This window comes from Aethalodelphis obliquidens, unplaced genomic scaffold (genome assembly GCF_003676395.1).
Source record: "Aethalodelphis obliquidens isolate GAN/ISIS:26980383/991018 unplaced genomic scaffold, ASM367639v1 scaffold44, whole genome shotgun sequence".
NCBI classification, from domain to species: Eukaryota; Metazoa; Chordata; class Mammalia; order Artiodactyla; family Delphinidae; genus Aethalodelphis; species Aethalodelphis obliquidens.
The window spans coordinates 13369859-13389543 of record NW_020837988.1 but is presented as its reverse complement, the minus strand read 5'-3'; the positions used below and the strand labels follow the sequence as shown (position 1 = coordinate 13389543).

At 43.7% G+C, this 19685-nt stretch overlaps 1 protein-coding gene across 5 annotated transcripts in view; it reads right to left on the bottom strand.

The window, feature by feature from the left end:
- The window catches only part of PITPNC1 (phosphatidylinositol transfer protein cytoplasmic 1), a 256038-nt gene that overhangs the window by 125413 nt on the left and 110940 nt on the right, over positions 1–19685 (bottom strand). For 3 of the 5 annotated variants that reach the window (XM_027081162.1, XM_027081160.1, XM_027081158.1), the window contains exon 2: positions 3110–3258. In XM_027081162.1, the coding sequence (XP_026936963.1) occupies positions 3110–3258 (149 nt within the window). Of the gene's footprint in view, positions 1–3109; positions 3259–11714; positions 11769–19685 lie in introns of those variants that run through there. The other 2 variants (XM_027081159.1, XM_027081161.1) reach the window with 2 other exon arrangements.

Sequence of the window (19685 nt, the reverse complement as noted above, 5' to 3'; positions counted from 1 at the left end):
CATTTATTGTTGCTACTAATTTCTTATTGTCATGCTCTTTAATCAGCCAACAGGATCTACACAATATTGATTTTCTGGTATTTGAGACTGGTTTCTGGCCTACTTTGTATAATCAGTTTTTTTCATGTGTGTTTGAAAGGCATGTTGGTTCCAGGGTCTATTAATGTCCACTATATCAAGCTTGTAATTCTGTCATTTACATCTTCTCTATGTTTCTTCAATTGTTTGTCTATTCGATCTATCAGTTTATTAAACAAGTAGGTTAAAATCTCCCATTATAACTTTAGGCCACTTGTGATTTTGTCAGTGTTGCCATATCTTTGTTGAGCTAGGTTCAGGTTTAGGGTATAACACACATTATTATTGTGATCACTGACACATTTCAATTTATCATCTGACAAACAAAATTTGTTTTCTATTTACTGTGCTTTTTGTAGGCTTCTCTTTGTTCTTCCTCTGCCTTCCATTGGATTGGTCAAGTTTTCTCTTGGAAGTTACATATTATTTTACTATTCTTTTAGAGGTTACCTTTACATTTTGAATACACATATTTGCCTTAAAATTTTAAAAAATATTTATTTATTTATTTGGCTGAGACAGGTCTTAGTTGTAGCATGTGGGATCTTTTAGTTGTGGCATGCAGGCTCTTAGCTATGGCACGCAGTATCGAAACCAGGGCCCCTGCATTGGGAGCACAGAGTCTTAACCACTGGACCACCAGGGAAGTCCCTGCCTTAAATTTTTTTAATTAATAAACATCTCTTTTTTCTTCCTAGATGATATTAGCAACTTAGAGTACTTTTTTTTAAACTGTACTTACTACCCTTTCATCTTCTGTTATTATTGTCTGTTATTTAAATTCCACAAATATTTCCAATTACTAACTATTCATATATTTGAAACATTCTATGCTCATTCAGATTTGTCCAGATGTTTACCAATTTCTTTGTTTACTATTATTTCTAGATTCCCTCCTCCTATTTCTTGGTTTCAATTTCCTTTTACTTCAAGTACAACCTTTAGTAGTTCTTTCAGTCTGTGTCTCTGAGTAGTAACCTTTCTCAGCCCTTGATTGTCAGAAATGATTTTTTTTGCACCATTCTCAGTCCCAACACCCCATTTACATGCACCGAGGCTACACTTCCTGTCCCCTTATGGGAATGACATCCACAGCCCCTAGGTGTCAGGGCCCACACTCAGTTCTGACACCCCCCAGCTTACTTAGCATTAACTCATCTGCTTTCCACTCCAGTTAGTTTCCTCTTTATTTCTAGTACCTGAGAATTTCCCTTTCTTTGCTTTGAACTCAGCTTTATATTGTTATATTTCATCCTGTGTCTGTCATATGAGGTGGGGGGAGGGTCCGTATTAATCCTTTTAGTTATTATTACTGGAAGTCCAGATATTCTATTTATAACAAATTTCCCTCTTACTAATGTTTAGTATTCTCCTTTAAAATAATGTCATATATTTTGATAGAGAAAACAGACATGACAGAGACAGCTGGACACTTCTTGTTCTGTTTCAGGAAAAGTTATAAAGTTTTCTAATTTCTTGAATTTGGTACACAGGGAACATTCCCCAGGCAATAACTTTGGAAAATGCAATCATCTGCTGAGAAATGGAATTTTGTGTAGGTTTGTATCTATTTTCTTGCACCACCCCCCGTCCCACTTCTCTTTGCTCTACAGAGGTGATCGATGCTCAATATTTGATTTCGAGTACACCCTTTGCACTAAGAATGCCAAAGCAGCATATTGAGAAACCTCTCTCTGCAAGGAAGCCATCCTCAGGCTAGACCCAGAGCTCAGCTACTCCTGCAAATCAACAGCTGGCTGCAGGCTGCACGGGTTCCAAATCCTGGGAATTCACAGCTACTGAGAGATGAACAGGATCAATCTCATTTGCATTTCATCGTGACTCAGGAATTCCCTGGTACTGCTTCCCTGCGAAGATTAAAATGTGTTGGTTGAATCAGCCAGGGTCAGGATATTGGTCTGAGAGATTTCCAAACACCCTGACAGAACACAAACCCTCCCATCAAGAAGAAATAGTCCCCTTCAGCCTGTCGAAGGGTAGAGGTCATACAAGAATGAGGGAATCCAAATATGGCTCCTCTCAGAAACACCTGACCGTGGCACTGAGCATGGAGAAATATTCACAAGTGTCAGTGTTTAAACTGGGGACACAGTCCAGCTACTATGCTGGAAGTGCTTTCTGGATGAGAAAAGGCCAATAGGAGAGGCCACAGATGGTGGTAAAGAGTATTCATGGAGATGATAGCAATGACCACAATGGTCATATGCTGGCTCACTGACATAGGCAGTTACTTTTGAGAAAATATGGCACGTGACTACAAATGTTCTGACCCAGAAAACTGAAAGGAAGAAAATGACCTGGAAGGGGGGTGTAAGGTCGGGAGAAGATCAGACAAGCCCCAACAATCAATTATGTCATTAGTGATAAGAAAACAGAAGAGATTAAAGAATGTATTTTGCAAAACAGAAATGGCAGTCCTGATCAGTGCTGGTTGATCATCCTTGAATCTTTACCCTTTCAGAGGAGAGATGACAACCTCTACCTTGGGAAGGATGGGTCTGCTCGAGAAACAGAAACCACCCGAGTACTCCATATCACTTTGGTCACAGGTGACCGGTGGTTTTGTCATCTCCCTTTGCGGACACCCGAGTGGTCACTCGGCAGGAAGTGGAAATCTTACTGAGTCAAGACCCCAACAGCACACGGCCACATTCAGCACTTACTTTTGTACAACTTACAGGCAAAGCTGCCTCTTTCCTTCTGCTAACCCAGGACCACGGGTGAAGACAAAGCCCTTTAATTCTTAAGATCAGATTTCATCTTAACATGTCGTGGAAGGGTTGGGACAGGTAAGAGGAAAGCTCCTCCTGATGAAAACGCGCTTGAGGACTATTTTGCAGAACGCAGGGGTTTCTGTTTTTGGCAGCAACTAGACTGGCAGTTTTGGAGGGCGGATGTAAAGACTTTCCCAGACAGTCACAGCCTCTACCTCAGTCTTGCAGTGGGGCTGGGTGGGAGCCCCCGGGCAGGGTGGGCGCCCGGAGGCGGAGCACCGGCTGCCAGGACTTACCTGTTGAGATACACGCGTTTCTCCGTGAACTGCCCGTTCCCATGGTGAGGGTCCTCGAAGGGCTCGTTCTGGACGACCTCCACCCCTTCTCCTCGGTCGCTCTGTTCGTGGCTGTGCTTGCTGATCATGTACAGCTGTCCGATTTTGTACTACAAAACACACAGACACAGAGGGGTCAGACCCATCGCTCGCCTCCGAAAACTGCCCCCGCGCCACCACCGCCGCTGCGCCGCAAGCAACTCAGAGCATCAGCACTTCCTGTTGAGAAAAGAAAGCAGGCACGTGGGCCTGCTGGTACTCTTCCTCAGGAAGAAGGTGGAGAACGAGCTGTGAGTAGAATGCAGAAACGGCCTGTTCCTGTGAACACTCTGCATCACCTTGGCAGATACTTGCCGGTGTGGCCGATGGCCTTCAAGGTTTGGCAGCCGATCAACCAACCCATGGGTAGCAGCTGGGAGGTGGGCACGCTGGAGTCTCCCTTTCCACTCTGGCTCTACAGGGTTAAGTGGCGCTGAAGTCCTATCCTGCTTGGCTCAAGACAGGCTCAGACAGGCTAAGGTTTGTGATTTCTGTCCCTTCTTTCTGCCTGATTAACTGCATTGCTGGGCACAAGAGGATTAGATGTCACCTGTCTCTTCCATCGCCTCTCTCAAAGTGTTCAACTCTCCTGGAGGCCTCTGTCCCATAGAATGGTGGTTCTCAAAGGTGGCTGGACATTAGAGTCACCTGGAAGCTTTAAAAAAAAAACCCTCCAGATGCCCAGGCCCCACTATGAGTGGAAACTGGACCCACCTTTAGGCTGGTCCACAAGGAGGAAAATCTACAGTATCTTTAAGTCCTGGGGCTTTAGTGCGGGGCCTTCCAGGCTGAGATGCCAGAAGTTACATGTGCTTACACGAAAATGATAAAATGGAATAACATGTAATGTGAACACTTTCCGTGCCACCTGTATCTTTGAGCTGTTCCATTCTCTTTCCTGCCTCTCTGAAAACCCTGGGGCCAGCAGGCATCTCTTCACCCAGTGAACTTCCAAAGTGACAAAACTAATTTGACGGAGGGGAAAAGAAGAGAGAGAGGAAGGAGGGAGTCAAATGACTTTTGCACCGAGGAAGTCTGCTCAGAATCAGCAGGCAGGGCGATGAGACGCTGCTGTGGTCCTTCCACAGATTCGGTGTGAAACAACACACAGTGTCAGCATCATCAAGGCCCGAGGGATGGGGGGAAGGGGCCTGAGTCTGCAGCAGGCGAATCACGGCTCCGGGTTATTCCCAAAGAGCCCAGGTCAGCAGGTATGTAGGTCCCCTGTCTATGTGCATAAGAGAGAGAAATAGATTTTAAATTAAGGGGGCATGTATAATGTACAAGTCAACAGTGCAGTCAGTTCCAAAGCTGAGAGGACACACACGTCCAAAGGTCCCTCTTCCATTCTGAGGCAGGTGCCGGGAGGGGAGTGTGAACAGAATGGGAAAGGCTCTGGTGTGAGGCCAGCCTGAGGGACCAGGCCCAGTAACCATGACAATGCAGCCTTCTGGCTCTTCTCAAAGGGCAGTGCTTCCTGTCTGTGCCACGCCTCTCCCCCAGAAGGGTCTGCATTTAAAATGCTTTTAATGTAACTGTGTGTGTGTGCTGAGGATAAGAGCAGGGAGAGGAGAGAGGAAAATCAAAGATAAAATTTATTTTTAAACAAATTTTGGGATTAGAAACTTGCCTTGGCTTCCCCTCTTCCCTTTGCTCACAAAGACTGACTAATACTGTTTCAAGGAGGAAGACAGTGAGAAAAAGTTTACAGATTGGAGATATGTGAGATCAACACTCTACCTTATACGGATGGGCACACAAGCCTGGAACAGCATGTCCAGCTGCCCAGGGGGTGGAGATTTCACTGGCAGTTGCTTTGTACTTGGAGTTCAAAAAAATACGTGTTTACTTACAATGGAATATTACTGTGCCATAAAAAGGAAGGAAGTACTGATACTGATACTGCTTAATGTGTGTTACCAGTTGAATTGTTGAAGTCCCAGTATGTTGAAGTCCCAGTACCTCAGAATGTGACCTTATTTGGAGATAGGGTCCTTACAGAGGTAATCAAATTAAAATGAGGTCATTAGGATGGGCACTAGTCCAATAGGACTGGTTTCCTTACACAAAGGGGCAAGTTGGACATAGAGACACTCATAGGAAGAATAGGAGATGAAGCGATGCACGAAGATGGCCATCTACCAGCCAAGGACTGACCTGGAACAGATCCTTCCCTCCCAGCCTTCAGAAGGAACCAGCCCTGCCTGCTGACACTTGATCTTTGACTTCCACCATTCACAATTGTGAGCCCTTACAACTCTGGTTGGTTAAGCCACCCATTCTGTGGTGCTTTGCTATGGCAGCCCGAGCAAACCCATACAATGGGTACGGGGCTTCCTTTTGGGGTGATGAAAGTGTTCTGGATCTGGATAGAGGTGGTGGTTGCACAATATTGTGAGTGTACTAGATGCTGCTGAATTGACTTTAAAATGGTTAATTTGTGTTATGTGATTTCCACCTTGTGGAAAGGGAATGCTGCCACCATTCCAGTAAAAAATGAATGTCTGTCGGCCATCAAGCCATTAGCCACTGTAGCCACACAACGTCCCCCCACCCCACCCAGCCCCAATGGCGTGCCCTGAGGGGAATTCAGGATGGAGAAAAAAATGTAACATTCTGTGCTTTGGATACTGGCCCTAGATAGTTAAGATGTATATCTAAGGAATCATTTCAATGAGCCCAGACTCTTCCATCTTCCCACACATAAAAAAAACTCCAGGCCTTCCCTGGTGGCACAGTGGTTAAGAATCCGCCTGCCAATGCAGGGGACACGGGTTTGAGCCCTCGTCCAGGAAGATCCCACATGCCGCGGAGCAACTAAGCCTGTGCGCCACAACTACTGAGCCCATGCGCTGCATCTACTGAAGCCCACGTGCTCTAGAGCCTGTGCTCTGCAACAAGAGAAGCCACCGCAGTGAGAAGCCCGCGCACTGCAATGAAGAGTAGCCCCCACTCACCACAACTAGAGAAAGCCCGCGCGCAGCAACAAAGACCCTACACAGCCAAAAATAATAAATAAATAAATTTATAAAGAAAGACAAAAAAAACTCCTATATATTCTGGCTCCTCCTTTACCTCTTTGGAGCAGTTTCTCAGAGCTCTAGGACTCAGTAAGCTCCCCAAATACAACTTAACTTGCATCTTTTAGGTTGTGCATTTTTCTTTAGTTGAAAACCTCAATTGTTTTAAAAAAAGTGTTGACCCCACTTCTGAAGCAGATACCCCTAAGCCAAAATGCTGTCAAGGGCTTTAGTCGGGGGTGGGGGGACTTGACAGAAGGGATGCCTATCCCTGGACCATCTCCAGGAGCTCCAACTCACTCACGCATGAAAATGTATGGGACCAAGGGCGATGCATGACACAGAAAAGCCATTAGCCAGACGCGAGTCAGCCTGGCTGCGCTCAGCTCGATTGCTTCCTGCCCTGTTGAAAGGAACGGGCCGAGGCAGCCAGAGGCTGATTCACCGTCAGCCAGAGGAGGGCCTGGCTGCCCAGCCTCATTGATCATTCTGGTGGCTCCTCAAAGAGCCATTGCAGGGCAGACACCAGCATTAGCTCACTAAGATAGCGTCAGGCCGTGGGCGACTGACAGACGCTGGATGCAGTAACGTGGGTGACATTGTTGGGAGGTGGCGGGACACTCAAGCCCAGACACTGAGGTGGTCAAGGGCCCTGCGGCTGTCACTTTATTCACGCTCAAGCAAATCAGGCCTGTTCTCCGGGTTGTGGCCATCTGAGCTGGGCCATCCAGAAGCAGAGGTTTTAAACCACAAACTGACTCAAAGACACATGCATCGAGAAGTTTCTCAATTAGAGCGGACAGGGCAGGACAGAGAGTCCTTCAACCGTGTCTCAAAATCACCAGAGATACTCCTAAAAATGCTGAATCCTGGGCCATTCCAGCCCTTCTACATTCACACTCTGAGGTAGATGGAAGTTGGGGATCTTACCCAAATACAACGCTAAAAGCTGAGAACCACTGCGGCAGAGAGTGGGGAAGGCCTTCATTAGTACTTGCTCAGTACCAGACGGTGCCAAGACCAAAAGGTTCCATCTTTAGGGGACCTGTTTCTTCTTTCCTCTTTTAACACTGAATTCTTGCAAAGCTCTATCACTAATTCAGTGAGAATACTACATCACAGATCACCAACTCCAAACAAACTTGTATGTGAAATGAAGGCTGCGAAATCCATAGACTCAGAAGGATTCGGAAGACACTGAAGCCAGAGAGTCGATAACAGAATTGATGATGATGATGGTGGTGGTGATAGAGTAAAGCTTAACAGATTGCCTATCAGTGAGAGGCACCAATTAAGTGCTTTATATTCATTTCTAAGACTCACAATGATTCAGGTACATATTTACAGATGAGGAAGCTGAGTCTCCGAGAGGCTAGAGACTTCCTCCTGCCACGTGGCTTCTAGGTGGCAGAGCTGGTTTGAAGACCATGGGTCTGTACTCTTTCTTCTCCACTCAGCTTCAGCCCTTATTTCTCTAACAGGTGAACTGCTTTAACAAACCTAGATCTCATTATGATGAACAAAGAGGGATGGTTCAGAGCCACTGCCTTTGAACTTTGCTATTGCAGAAGATGAAGAACAAAAGTCTGATAACATTTGAAAGATCAAAGTTGTTTAAACTGTGCGAACATATGGAATGGTGGAACAATTATGCTCTAACTTTGTAAAATCTACTGTTATAATTCCAGAGTTTGGGGTAATCATCATTACAGGCAATCACGATTAGAGACAGCTCTGCGCTGCAGGGCTGAGCCTCCATGAGAGCCATCATCAGAACAGCTACCCCAAATAATTCTCTCTGTAGTCAAAAAAAAACCCCATGGGGATGCAGATCTTTCCCATTTGCATGCAGCGCTGCATGTTTGATAAAGCTGCAGAACTTGAGGGAAGGCAGAGTTGCATAACATGCCTGGAAAAGCCAAGGGGGTTTCATCACTTTGTACTTTTGCAAACTCTGTGACTGGGCACGACCAAGGTACTTAATACAGTTCACCTCAAACCCTGATTTTTAGAAAAGGTGACCCCAAGTCAAAACTCCTGATTATGGTAAGGGATTATTAACTGACCATCACCAACACCTAAATAGCATCCTTGCCATTAGAAGTACTAGGCCCAAAGTTTTAGGTTCAGTAGAACCCTAAGCTTTCACTTAACTGCCCCTTCCCCCAATTGCTGAGCTTCAGAGATCTCTGCAAGGCCAGGCTCCCATATTCCCCTTCATAAAGAACCAAGGGGGTGTCATCTTTCTTCCAATCCCTCCCTTCCTGCCCCCTTTCTCATCCTTCATTAGTCCCAATACCTTTTTCAAACATCACGATGTGAAAGGTGGGAACCACTGTTTTGCAATAAACATTATTCAGCCTGGATGGAGTTATTCCCTGATGTCATGACTCAGGTCTTCAAGGCCCCAGATTGGGAATCAGAATTTACAACTATTTCCACTTCTACCATCAAAGCAGACGGATACCACACAATATGACAACCACGGAGAAATACCTGTCCCTCTGACTTAACCTGATATCATGTATGTTTCCATCTTTGAAATGTGCATGATTCCTGCCTCTCTCACTCTGGCTGTGTGGAGAGAGGAAAGAGCAGAGGCTGATACAAGGTGGCATTGCTGGGAGTTTGCCACATTATTCACATCACCCTTAATGCTTTTCTTGGCTTTTTTCCCCCAGTCTTCTCTACTCTCAATAAACGGACCTCAAAGCACAGTGGAGCAATTGCCTCACGATGCCCAAGGAGCCCCCTGAAGAGAGTGCCTGAAAGATAAAACATCACCCAGGACTCCAGTGCATTGCAGTCTTCACGCCAAGTGGTGCCAAAATTGTAATTCCACTCGGGGAAGGGGATGTGATGAGGCCAGATTTTAACAACCTCGTATCAGAAAACTAGAGGCTAGAGCCAGCTGTTTTCTAGAATCTCACAGCACAGCTGAGGCAGTGGGACAAATGCTCTGGTCCAGCAGTCGGCAAACTATGTGGCCTGGTGCCTGTGTTTTTAAAATAAAGTTTCATTGGAACACAGCCGTACTCATTCATTCTGTGACTGCTCTCACGATACCACAGCAGATACCGCGTGGTTCAAAGAGCTGAAAATATTTACTATCTGGCCTTTTACAGAAAAAGGTTGCTGACCCCTGTCTAGTGCAGTGCTACTGGGTCCAGCACTAACCAGCGCTGTCCGGGATGGTGGCCACTCGCCATATGTAGCTTATGAGCATTGGAAATGGGGCCTGTGCGATGGAGGGACTGAATTTAAAATTTTCTTTCCTTTTAATTAACTTAAACTTTAAAACTGATACTCGATTCAGCTATAAGAAAACTTTTACATACGTCTGAGACACACCATTCAGTAGACATAAATCTACTGTTTAAACTGAAAACTTTTATGAAATCTCAATTCACATCAGGTACCTCTCATGAAATTTTAGCATCTGGCTTGAGACTGCTTATAAGTGTAAAACGCACACTTAGTAACAACAGCAAAAAACTTAGTAACAACAACAAAAAAAGTAAAGCTCATTAATAATTTTTAAATTGACTGCATGGAAATGATAGTATTTTAGAGATACAGGGTTAACTAAAATATATTCTTAAAAATAACTTCACCTGTTTCTTTACATATGTGGTTGGCATTTGTGGCTCACATATTTCTATTGGATGGTGCTGGTCTAAGCCCTAAACTTGACCATCAGGGATGGAGAGTCAGGCCATCAATCCATACCAAGACTTCAGAGGCTGGCTGGTCAGGTCAAGGGTTTCCATGTGTTTCCAAGCTAGCGAGGTAGGGCACTGGTAATAAGGCATACATTTGGAGAAGCTCTCCCTTTCTGAGGACTGGCATTACCTGGACCTCCAGAGAGGTGATAATTGTTCACTGTGTGCTATGGTGGAAAGCACTGCAGTTTTAAAATTGAAAACCTGCAGCCAAAGTCCTGATTCTGCCTTTGATGAGTTTTGTAACCCTAGACAATTTGCTTAACTGATCCACAGTTTATCATTAAAATGGGACTAAGGAAACACCTCATGGGACATGGTGACAATCAAGTGAGAAAAAAACTTACAAATTAATATGCTTTATAAAATGTAAAACTGTACGCTGTAGCTATGGCTCCTTCTGTTTGGCAACACATCTGACTGGGAGGTGAAGATCTGTTTCATTTGTTTCCACTTTGCTACAGTTCTTTTTTTAAAAGGTCAAATCTTTATTTATTTTTGGCTGCATTGGGTCTTTGTTGCGCCTGGGCTTCCTCTAGTTGCAGCGAGCGGACGCAACTCTTTGTTGCAGCACACGCGCTTCTCATTGCGGTGGCTTCTCTTGTTGCGGAGCACGGGCTCTAGGCACGCAGGCTTCAGTAGTTGTGGCTCACGGGCTCTAGAGCACGCGCTCAGTAGTTGTAGCGCACGGGCTTAGTTGCTCCACGGCATGTGGGATCTTCCCGGACCAGGGCTCGAACCCGTGTCCCCTGCATTGGCAGGTGGATTCTTAACCACTGCGCCACCAGAGAAGTCCCTTGCTACAGTTCTATACAGGCTAAGAGAACAAGGCATCTGCCATACACACCCCTACAATGCAAAAATCGGGGAAAACCTGAGCATCAGCCCAAGACCATCATTTCCTTCTGCAAAAATTGTATTAGATGGTAGTCAGATCAAACACTTCCCAAAACGTTATAAAAAAACTTGGGAACATCCACTTATATGACGTCCCTAGGGCAGTCAAATTCACAGAGACAGAAAGTAGAATGGTGGTTGCCAGCAGGGGTGGGGAGTTAACGCTTAATAGGACAGAGTTTCTGTGTGGGATGATGAAAAAGTTCTGGGGATGGATGGATGGTGTTGATGTTTGCATAACAATGTGAATGCACTCAATGCCACTGAACTGTACACTTAAAAATGGTTAGAATGGTAAACTTTATGTGATGTATATTTCATCACAATTCTTTAAAAAACCTGGAACATGTCATTTTCCCCTGTCGCTTACTTACTTCACGCCTCAAGGTGGCCATCTATCAGTGATTCTATTTTTAAGATTATGAAAAAACTTTTTTTAGGACAGGGACTTCTATATTTGGATGGACCTTTGGTTTGGAAGCTTATTTGAAGGTGTTGAGCCAAGGGGACAGAACTATAAAATGACTTCCCCCAGAGACAATGTTGCATGAGACGCCCGATTCCTGCCATGCCGGGGGAGATGCCTGGCTCGCTCTGCCCTAAACTTAAATGTCTTTGACATTAGCAATCTGGAGGATTCCTGTTGCTGATGTTCCCAAGCAACATGGTGCTGACTGTGACAGTGTTACGGACAAACAGCCTGACAGAAGGGAAAGAGTGATTAACAGAATACAAATGCATTCTGACCCCGCCAACCTTAACTAGGGTCACTGAGAACCCCAGCTCACAGTTCACAGCCCAGCTCCTCCATCTGCCTGGGAGCAACTCTACAACAAGCCCAATTCCATTTCCTTTATTCCATTGGGAAGGTATGGTGTGTATTTTTACCTCTAAGGGCTGGATCTGATTTGGGTTCTGCAACGACATGACTGGCTAGCCCCATCAGTCCTTCTGGCTCTGCGACTCAAATGTCCAGATTTCTCCATGTAGACAAGTGAGGTTTAAAAAAAAAAAGAAGGTGTAAAGTTCCTTGGTGTTTCGTCAGCTCTCTCCCTGCCAGGTCAATAAAGCACGAAAACCAATATCCGATCCCACAAAGAAAATACAAACCTGCAGCTCATATTTCAGGATATCAGTGCTTCATCACATATTTATCTTTTCTCCCGGATCTTTATAAGCAGCTATCAGAGGTGCCTTGTTTATTACGTAATACTGTGTCATAATGCCAGGGTGCAGGAATGAAAAAGCTGATAAAAAGATTTAAGCAGGAGCTGGGTTATTGACATTTAATTCAAAAATCCACCTTCTGTGACAAACTAATATAAACAGCATTGTAGGCTGGTGCTTAACCCATTCTAAGTTTTGGACTAAACTGAATAGAAATAGAGCAACTCAATGCCAAGGAAAGGGCTCAGGGTATGCTTCGTGCTGGTGCAAGCAGAACTCTACACGCCTGTGACTGTACAAAACCGTAAATTGTTTCTAGTACACTCAGCCGTCCAGCAGCATAATCCACTTGACCGAGTACAGGAGGGTACAGTATATGAAAAGTAAGAGTGCACATTAAAAAAAATAAGTTTATTTATTATTTTTGGCTGCATTGGGTCTTCGTTGCTGCACATGGGCTTTCTCTAGTTGCGGCGAGCGGGAGCTGCTCTTCGTTGCAGTGTGTGGGCTTCTCATTGCGGTGGCTTCTCTTGTTGCGGAGCACGGGCTCAGCTGCTCCGCGGCATGTGGGATCTTCCCGGACCACGGCTCAAACCCGTGTCCCCTGCATTGGCAGGGGGATTCTTAACCACTGCACCACCAGGGAAGTCCCAAGGGAGCACATTTTAACTGCTCCTTCCAACACTGACTCATCCTTGGGGGTGGTATTCTAGCCCTGAGAACTCATTTGATACACATATTGAAAAGCCAAAATGATAACACAGAGTGAGTAGAGCCTACTTTATAAGCATCGGCTCAGGCAAGAGGTGTCATCCCCTGGTATTGATAAATGAGAATCTGAACACGTTAGCCATTAGAGAGCAGCATGAAAAACCACAAAGAAAGCAAAGGCAGGAACTGCCAGAACTCAGTTCAAAACCACAAGGGTAGTTGGCCCTTGAGGCAGAACATTGGATTTCTCCAGACTTTGGTTGGGGGACACTCTTGGTCCCTTCTCGTTCGTGCACTGAACAAACAGAGTACATCAGGCTCTGTAGATACTGGAGGCAGAGCGATGAACAAGGTCGACCTGGTCTCCGGAGAAGAGGAGGGTTTCCTGAGTTCCACCTCGAAGACACAAGGCTGTGAGCTGAAGGAACTTGAGGCTGACGTAAAAGCCATGGGACCATTTGCCAAGAAATGTGAAACCAACTGCAACTCAAGTAAATGGAGAGGTTTGGTAACAGGGCTGACTTTTAGAAAGCAATCAAGGCTCTTGTGTTTACTACAAAGCAGAAACCCACAGCCAATCACAAGACCAAAAAGGGAGAAAACTAAGATAGAACCTTCCCAGAAATATATCCTGCACCGTCTCCTTGCCACACCCTGCTGTGTCGATGCTCATCTCCTTAACCTTGGCCTCATAACCAGAGGTGTTTCTAGGAGAGAGTTCTAGCTTTATGGGGGTAACAGGCTCTTTCCAGAATTAGAAAAGCCCCTGTTTGTGAAGCCTATTGTACCTACCAATCCTTCAGGAAAATGATGGGTGACATCAAGAGATGCTGTTGTTCTGGTTAAAGCTAGAAATATACTCGTAGGAATGACAGCAATTAGTTTTAGTGTCTTTGAGAACTTCTGAGAGCAGAAGAGCACACTGAATGCAAAGAGAAGCACTTGCTGCTTCATGTACAATTGAACAATGGGAGTTCTTAATGTTTTGCAAGAATTATTCAAGACACTTCATGCCTAGAACAAGAAGATCTCAGTAGTATTTGAAGGTCACTGAACCCCTTTGCTTGCTTAAGTGCTAGTTGACACGGCAAGTGGTTTCAGGGCTCTGCTAACTCTAGAGCAATGATGAGAGTTATGACCAAGTTATATCTGTGGTTCAAAGTCTGGAAAACTCCAGCATCTGTTTTCACCCCACTTTGGAGGAGTGGCCCCAGGTTTCACATGCCTGCAGTGGTACCTGTAGCCCATAGGTAGCCGTAGGGTATGTGGCTGGGAAGGCACCATTCTCCTAAGCAATAGCAGCCTATGGGTGTTTCTTCCTTGGTAAAAAGAAGCAGATAACTGATGGAGAAAAGTATACAGTTGTCAACTCCTGCTCTCCTGAGACAGTTAATGAAGACAGGCAAAATAGAGTAAACTGGGTACACTTCCAGGAATTGCTACATTTAAAAATCTATCTTTGGGGCTTCCCTGGTGGCACAGTGGTTGAGAGTCCGCCTGCCGATGCAGGGGACACGGGTTTGTGCCCCGGTCCAGGAGAATCCCACATGCCGCAGAGCGGCTGGGCCCGTGAGCCATGGCCGCTGAGCTTGCGCGTCCGGAGCCTGTGCTCCGCAACGGGAGAGGCCACAACGGTGAGAGGCCCGCGTACCGCAAAAAACAAAAAACAAAAAACAAAAAATTCTATCTTTTTCAGATACGTGCACCCCAATGTTCACAGCAACACTATTTACAATAGCCAAGACATGGAAGCAACCTAAATGTCCATCGACAGATGAATGGATAAAGAAGATGTGTTTTATATATATACACACACACGATGGACTGCTACTCAGCCATAAAAAAGAATGAAATAATGCCATCTGCAGCAACATGGATGGACCCAGAGATGATCATACTAAGTGAAGTAAGTCAGAAAGACAAGTATCATATGATATCACTTATATGTGGAATCTAAAGTATGACACAAATGAACTTATCTACAAAACAGAAACGGACTCACAGACATAGACAACAGACTTGTGGTTGCTGAAGGGGGAGTAGAGGAGGGATGGAGTGGGAGTTTGGGATTAGCAGATGCAAACTATTGTATAGGATGGATAAATGACAAGGCCCTACTGTACAGCACAGGGGACTATATTCAATATCCTATAATAAACCGTATGGAAAAGAATATGAATAATATATGTGTGTGCATGTAACTGAATCACTTTGCTATACATCAGAAACTAATACATTATAAATCAACTATACTTCAATAAAATTACAAATAAATAAATAACTTTCTGATGCATCTCAGACTTATTCTAATGACCAAGAGAGAGATTCCATCAAATGGTACTTTTAAGGCTGAGTGGTGACCCTGTTCTTGCTCTGTCAACAGTCAGTAATCCTCCATCTCTGTGCATTCTCCTAGGGGAGGCAACACCGTGATGAAATAAATACAATTCACCGTGTTTTCAAAGAGTGGGGAGAAAAAAGAACACAGAGACAAAATGATGAATCGGAATGTTGTTCCTCACAGGATTCTTTTTTTATTTTTTAATTGTGGTAAAATATAGTTAACAAAATTTACTATTTTAGCCTTTTTTTTTTTTTTTTTTTTTTTTTTTTGCGCTACGCGGGCCTCTCACTGCTGTGGCCTCTCCCGTTGCAGAGCACAGGCTCCGGACGCGCAGGCTCAGCGGCCATGGCTCACGGGCCCAGCCGCTCCGCGGCACGTGGGATCTTCCCGGACCGGGGCACGAACCCGTGTCCCCTGCATCGGCAGGCGGACTCTCAACCACTGCGCCACCAGGGAAGCCCGTTTTAGCCATTTTTAAATGTAGAATTCAGTTGCATTAAGTTCATTCATAATTGTTGTGCAACCAACACCACCTTCCATTTCTGAACTTTTTCATCATTTCAGAAAGAAACTCTGTCCCCATTAGATAGCAATTCCATTCCTCCTCCCTAGTAACCTCTAATCTACTTCCTGTCTATGAACGTGTCTATTCTAGATACGTCATGTAAGTGAAATCACACAATGTGCGTCCTTTCTTGATGGGCTTTTTCACTTTAGCATAACGTTTTCAAGGTTCATCCATGTTGTAGTATGTGTCAGAATTTCATTCCTTTTTAAGGCTGGAAAACATTCCATTGTATGTGTATACCATGGATACTTATTCATGCATCTGCTGATGGGTATTTGGGTGGCTTCCACCCTCTGGCTATTATTGTGACTAATGCTGCTATGAACGTTGGTATACAAGTATCTGTTTGAGTTCACACCTAGATGTGGATTTGCTGGATCATATGATAATTCTACGTTTAACTTTTTAAGGAACCACCAAACTGTTTTCCACAGCAGCTGCACCATTTTATTCCCAGCAACAATGCACAAGGATTCCAGTTTCTCCACATCCTTGCCAACACTGGTTACTTTCCATTTTTTGTTTGTTTTTCAATAATAGCCATCCATATGGGTGGGATGTGGTCACATGATGTTGTAAAGTCAACGCTAATTTCTTTCTTGGATCTCACTGTTGTAAGGCTCTCTTTAGGTGGTGCTTGGGCATGTCAAATCTGTCTTCCAAATAAGTACTTGCGACTGCCCTGGGAGAGATTTCAACTCTACCATTTATTTAAATCAGAAGACCTTTCTGATAAAGCACTGATGAACTGAGGTGGTTATTTTTCAGGGAATTGGAGGGTGTCCCTTTGAAATGCTCTGCCTGCAAACAGAAGATGAAAATGCAACAAATCCCTTTACGTAAAAAGGCCCCAACATATTCATAATAGTTAAGTCACTATGGTGTAGGGCACCACAAAGAGACAGCCATGAATTATTACCTTAGGGAGTCCAGGGGTGGTGGTGGGCATGACCTGAAAAGGCACTTCTATTTCTCTTATAGAAGCTGCTTTCAGGATTATTTTGATGGCCCAGCCAGGAATGTAGTAAATTATAGAATCACAATGTAGAAGGCAGCAAACAGTCTTGCAGAGTTTACTTATGAATCAAACGTGTATGACTTATATTCAAAGATTTGAGGTAAAAAAAGCCACTCTGGGTAATTTGCCTTTTTCATGTTTTTCTTATGGTTTAAGTCACTCTTTATTCTATTTTAGGTGAAGCTACTCTTGAAAAAGTAATCTTGGAAATAACTTTAGACTCTGCAGTGGATTTAAGTAGTTTCTCATGCTTGCTAGTTGTGTTTTTTTTTTTTTAAGTATACAATTCAGTAGTTTTTAGTATATTCACAAGGCTATGCAACTGTCTCCACTATCTAATTCCAGAATATTTTCATCATCCCCAAAAGAAACTCCACACCCGTTAGCGGTAACTCCCCGTTCTCCCCTCCTCCCAGCCCCTGGCAACCACTAATCTACCTTCAGTCACTATGGATATGGTCATTCTGGACATTTCATATAAATGGAATCATACAGTATGTGGCCTTTTGTGACTGACTGCTTTCACTTAGCATAGTGTGTTTTTTTTTAATTGAAATATAGTTGATTTACAATGTTGTGTTAATTTCTGGTGTACAGAAAAGTGATTCAGTTATACATATATATTCTTTATCATATTCTTCCATTATGGTTTATCACAGGATATTGAATATAGCTCCCTGTGCTATACAATAGGACCTTATTGTTTATCCATTCTGTATATAATAGTTTGCACCTGCTAATCCCAAACTCCCACTCCATCTCTCCTCCACCCCCACCCACCCCTGCAACCACAAGTCTGTTCTCTATGTCTGTCGGTCTGTTTCTGTTTTGTAGATAAGTTCATTTGTGTCATATTTTAGATTCCACATATAAGTGATATCATATGATATTTGCCTTTCTCTTTCTGACTTACTTCACTTAGCATGATCATCTCTAGGTCCATCCATGTTGCTGCAAATGGCATTATTTCATTCTTTTTTATGACTGAATAGTATTCCATTGTATATGCATACCACCTCTTATTTACCCATTCATCTGTCAACCTAAATGGACATTTAGGTTGTTTCCATGTCTTGGCTACGGTGAATAGTGCTAGCATAAAGTTTTTAAGATTCATCCATGTTGTAGCATGTATCAGTATTTCCTTCCTTTTTTACTGCCAAATAATATTCCATTATATGGCTATCCCATGTCTGTTCATTTATCACTTGATAAATATTTGGGTTATTTCCACTTTTTGGCTATTACAAGTAATACCACAATGAACATATATGTATGAATCTTTGTGTGGACTTGTGTCCATGTCTCTTGGGTAGATATCTAGGGGTGAATTGCTGGGTCATATGATAACTATGTTTAACCTTTTGAGGAACTGCCAGACTGTTTTCCACATCTGGTACACCATTTGACATTCCCACCAATAATGTCTCATACTTACTTTTGATAATTTTAAGTGACTTGTAGAAAGTCAAACAAGTGACTTCAAAAACCAAGAATAAATTATGGGACAAGTGTGGCCTTGCTTGCTCATGTCACCATATTTGAAACTTGGGCACGTCTGATGAACAGACATCCTGGGCAACTGTCCAGGCTCATGGTGTCTTTTCATTAACCTGCGGGGACAACAAAGAGCTAAGTATGACACTACAGACAATTAGGAGCTAAGATAGCAGATCCAAAGGTACTAATTATACGACACACACGGAAAGTGTGCGAGGGTTAGAAAGGGAGCGGCACAGACTACAGTTGTCCAGGAGGGCATCACACAGAAAATGAGGCTTGACCTGTGTGTGGACAGGCACTAGCCTGTTAAGAAGGAAGCGGGAAGTCACAGCCTGCAAATAAATCCTGGACATTTACTTGCTCACAGCAAAACGTCACTAGGGCCCTCTGAAGATGCACACAGAAATAATAATAAAAGCTGCCACACAAAAGGGTGTGGAGAAAAGGGAACACTCCTGCACTGTTGGTGGGAAAGTAAATCGGTGCTGCAACTATGGAGGACAGTACGGAGGTTCCTTAAAAAACTAAAAACAGAGTTACCATGTGATCCAGCAATCCCACTCCTCGGGCATATATCTGGAAAAGACAAAAATGCTAATTCAAAAAGATACATGCACCCTATGTTCATAGCAGCACCATTTACAATAGCCAAGACATGGAAGCAACCTAAATATTCACCAACAGAGGAATGGATTAAGAAGATGTGGTGTATATATATATATACACACACAATGGAATACTACTCAGACATAAAAAAGAATGAAATAATGCCATTTGCAGCAACATGAATGGACCTAGAGATTATCTTACTACTAAGTAAAGTAAGTCAGACAAAGACAAATATATGAAATCACTTATATGTGAAATCTAAAAAAACGATACAAATGAACTTATTTACAAAACTTATTTACAAAACAGAAATAAACTCACATAGAAAACACACTTGTGGTTACCAAAGGGGAAAGGTGGGGGGATAAATTAGGAGTTTGGGATTAACAAATACACAACTACTACATATAAAAAAGCTAAGCGGGCTTTCCTGGTGGCGCAGTGGTTGAGAGTCTGCCTGCCGATGCAGGGGACAAGGGTTCGTGCCCCGGTCCGGGAAGATCCCACGTGCCGCGGAGCGGCTGGGCCCATGAGCCATGGCCGTTGAGCCTGCGCGTCCGGAACCTGTGCTCCGCAACAGGAGAGGCCACAACACAACAGTGAGAGGCCCATGTACCGCAAAAAAAAAAAAAAAAAAAAAAGCTAAGCAACAAGGGTTTATTGTGTAGCAGAGGGAATTATATTCAGTATCTTGTAATAACCTATAATGGAAAAGAATCTGAAAAAACTGAATCATTTTGCTGTACACCAGAAACAAACACAACATTGTAAATCAACTATACTTCAATAAAAAGTTGTTTGTTTTGGAAAAAAAGCAAAGAAGAATAATGCTGCTACACGGTGCTAACTTTTCTGGGGTCAGCATGGTCCTAAAGCATTCATACTTATTTAATCCTCACAGCAACTCTATGAGATAGTAGTATTTTTATCCCTGTTTTA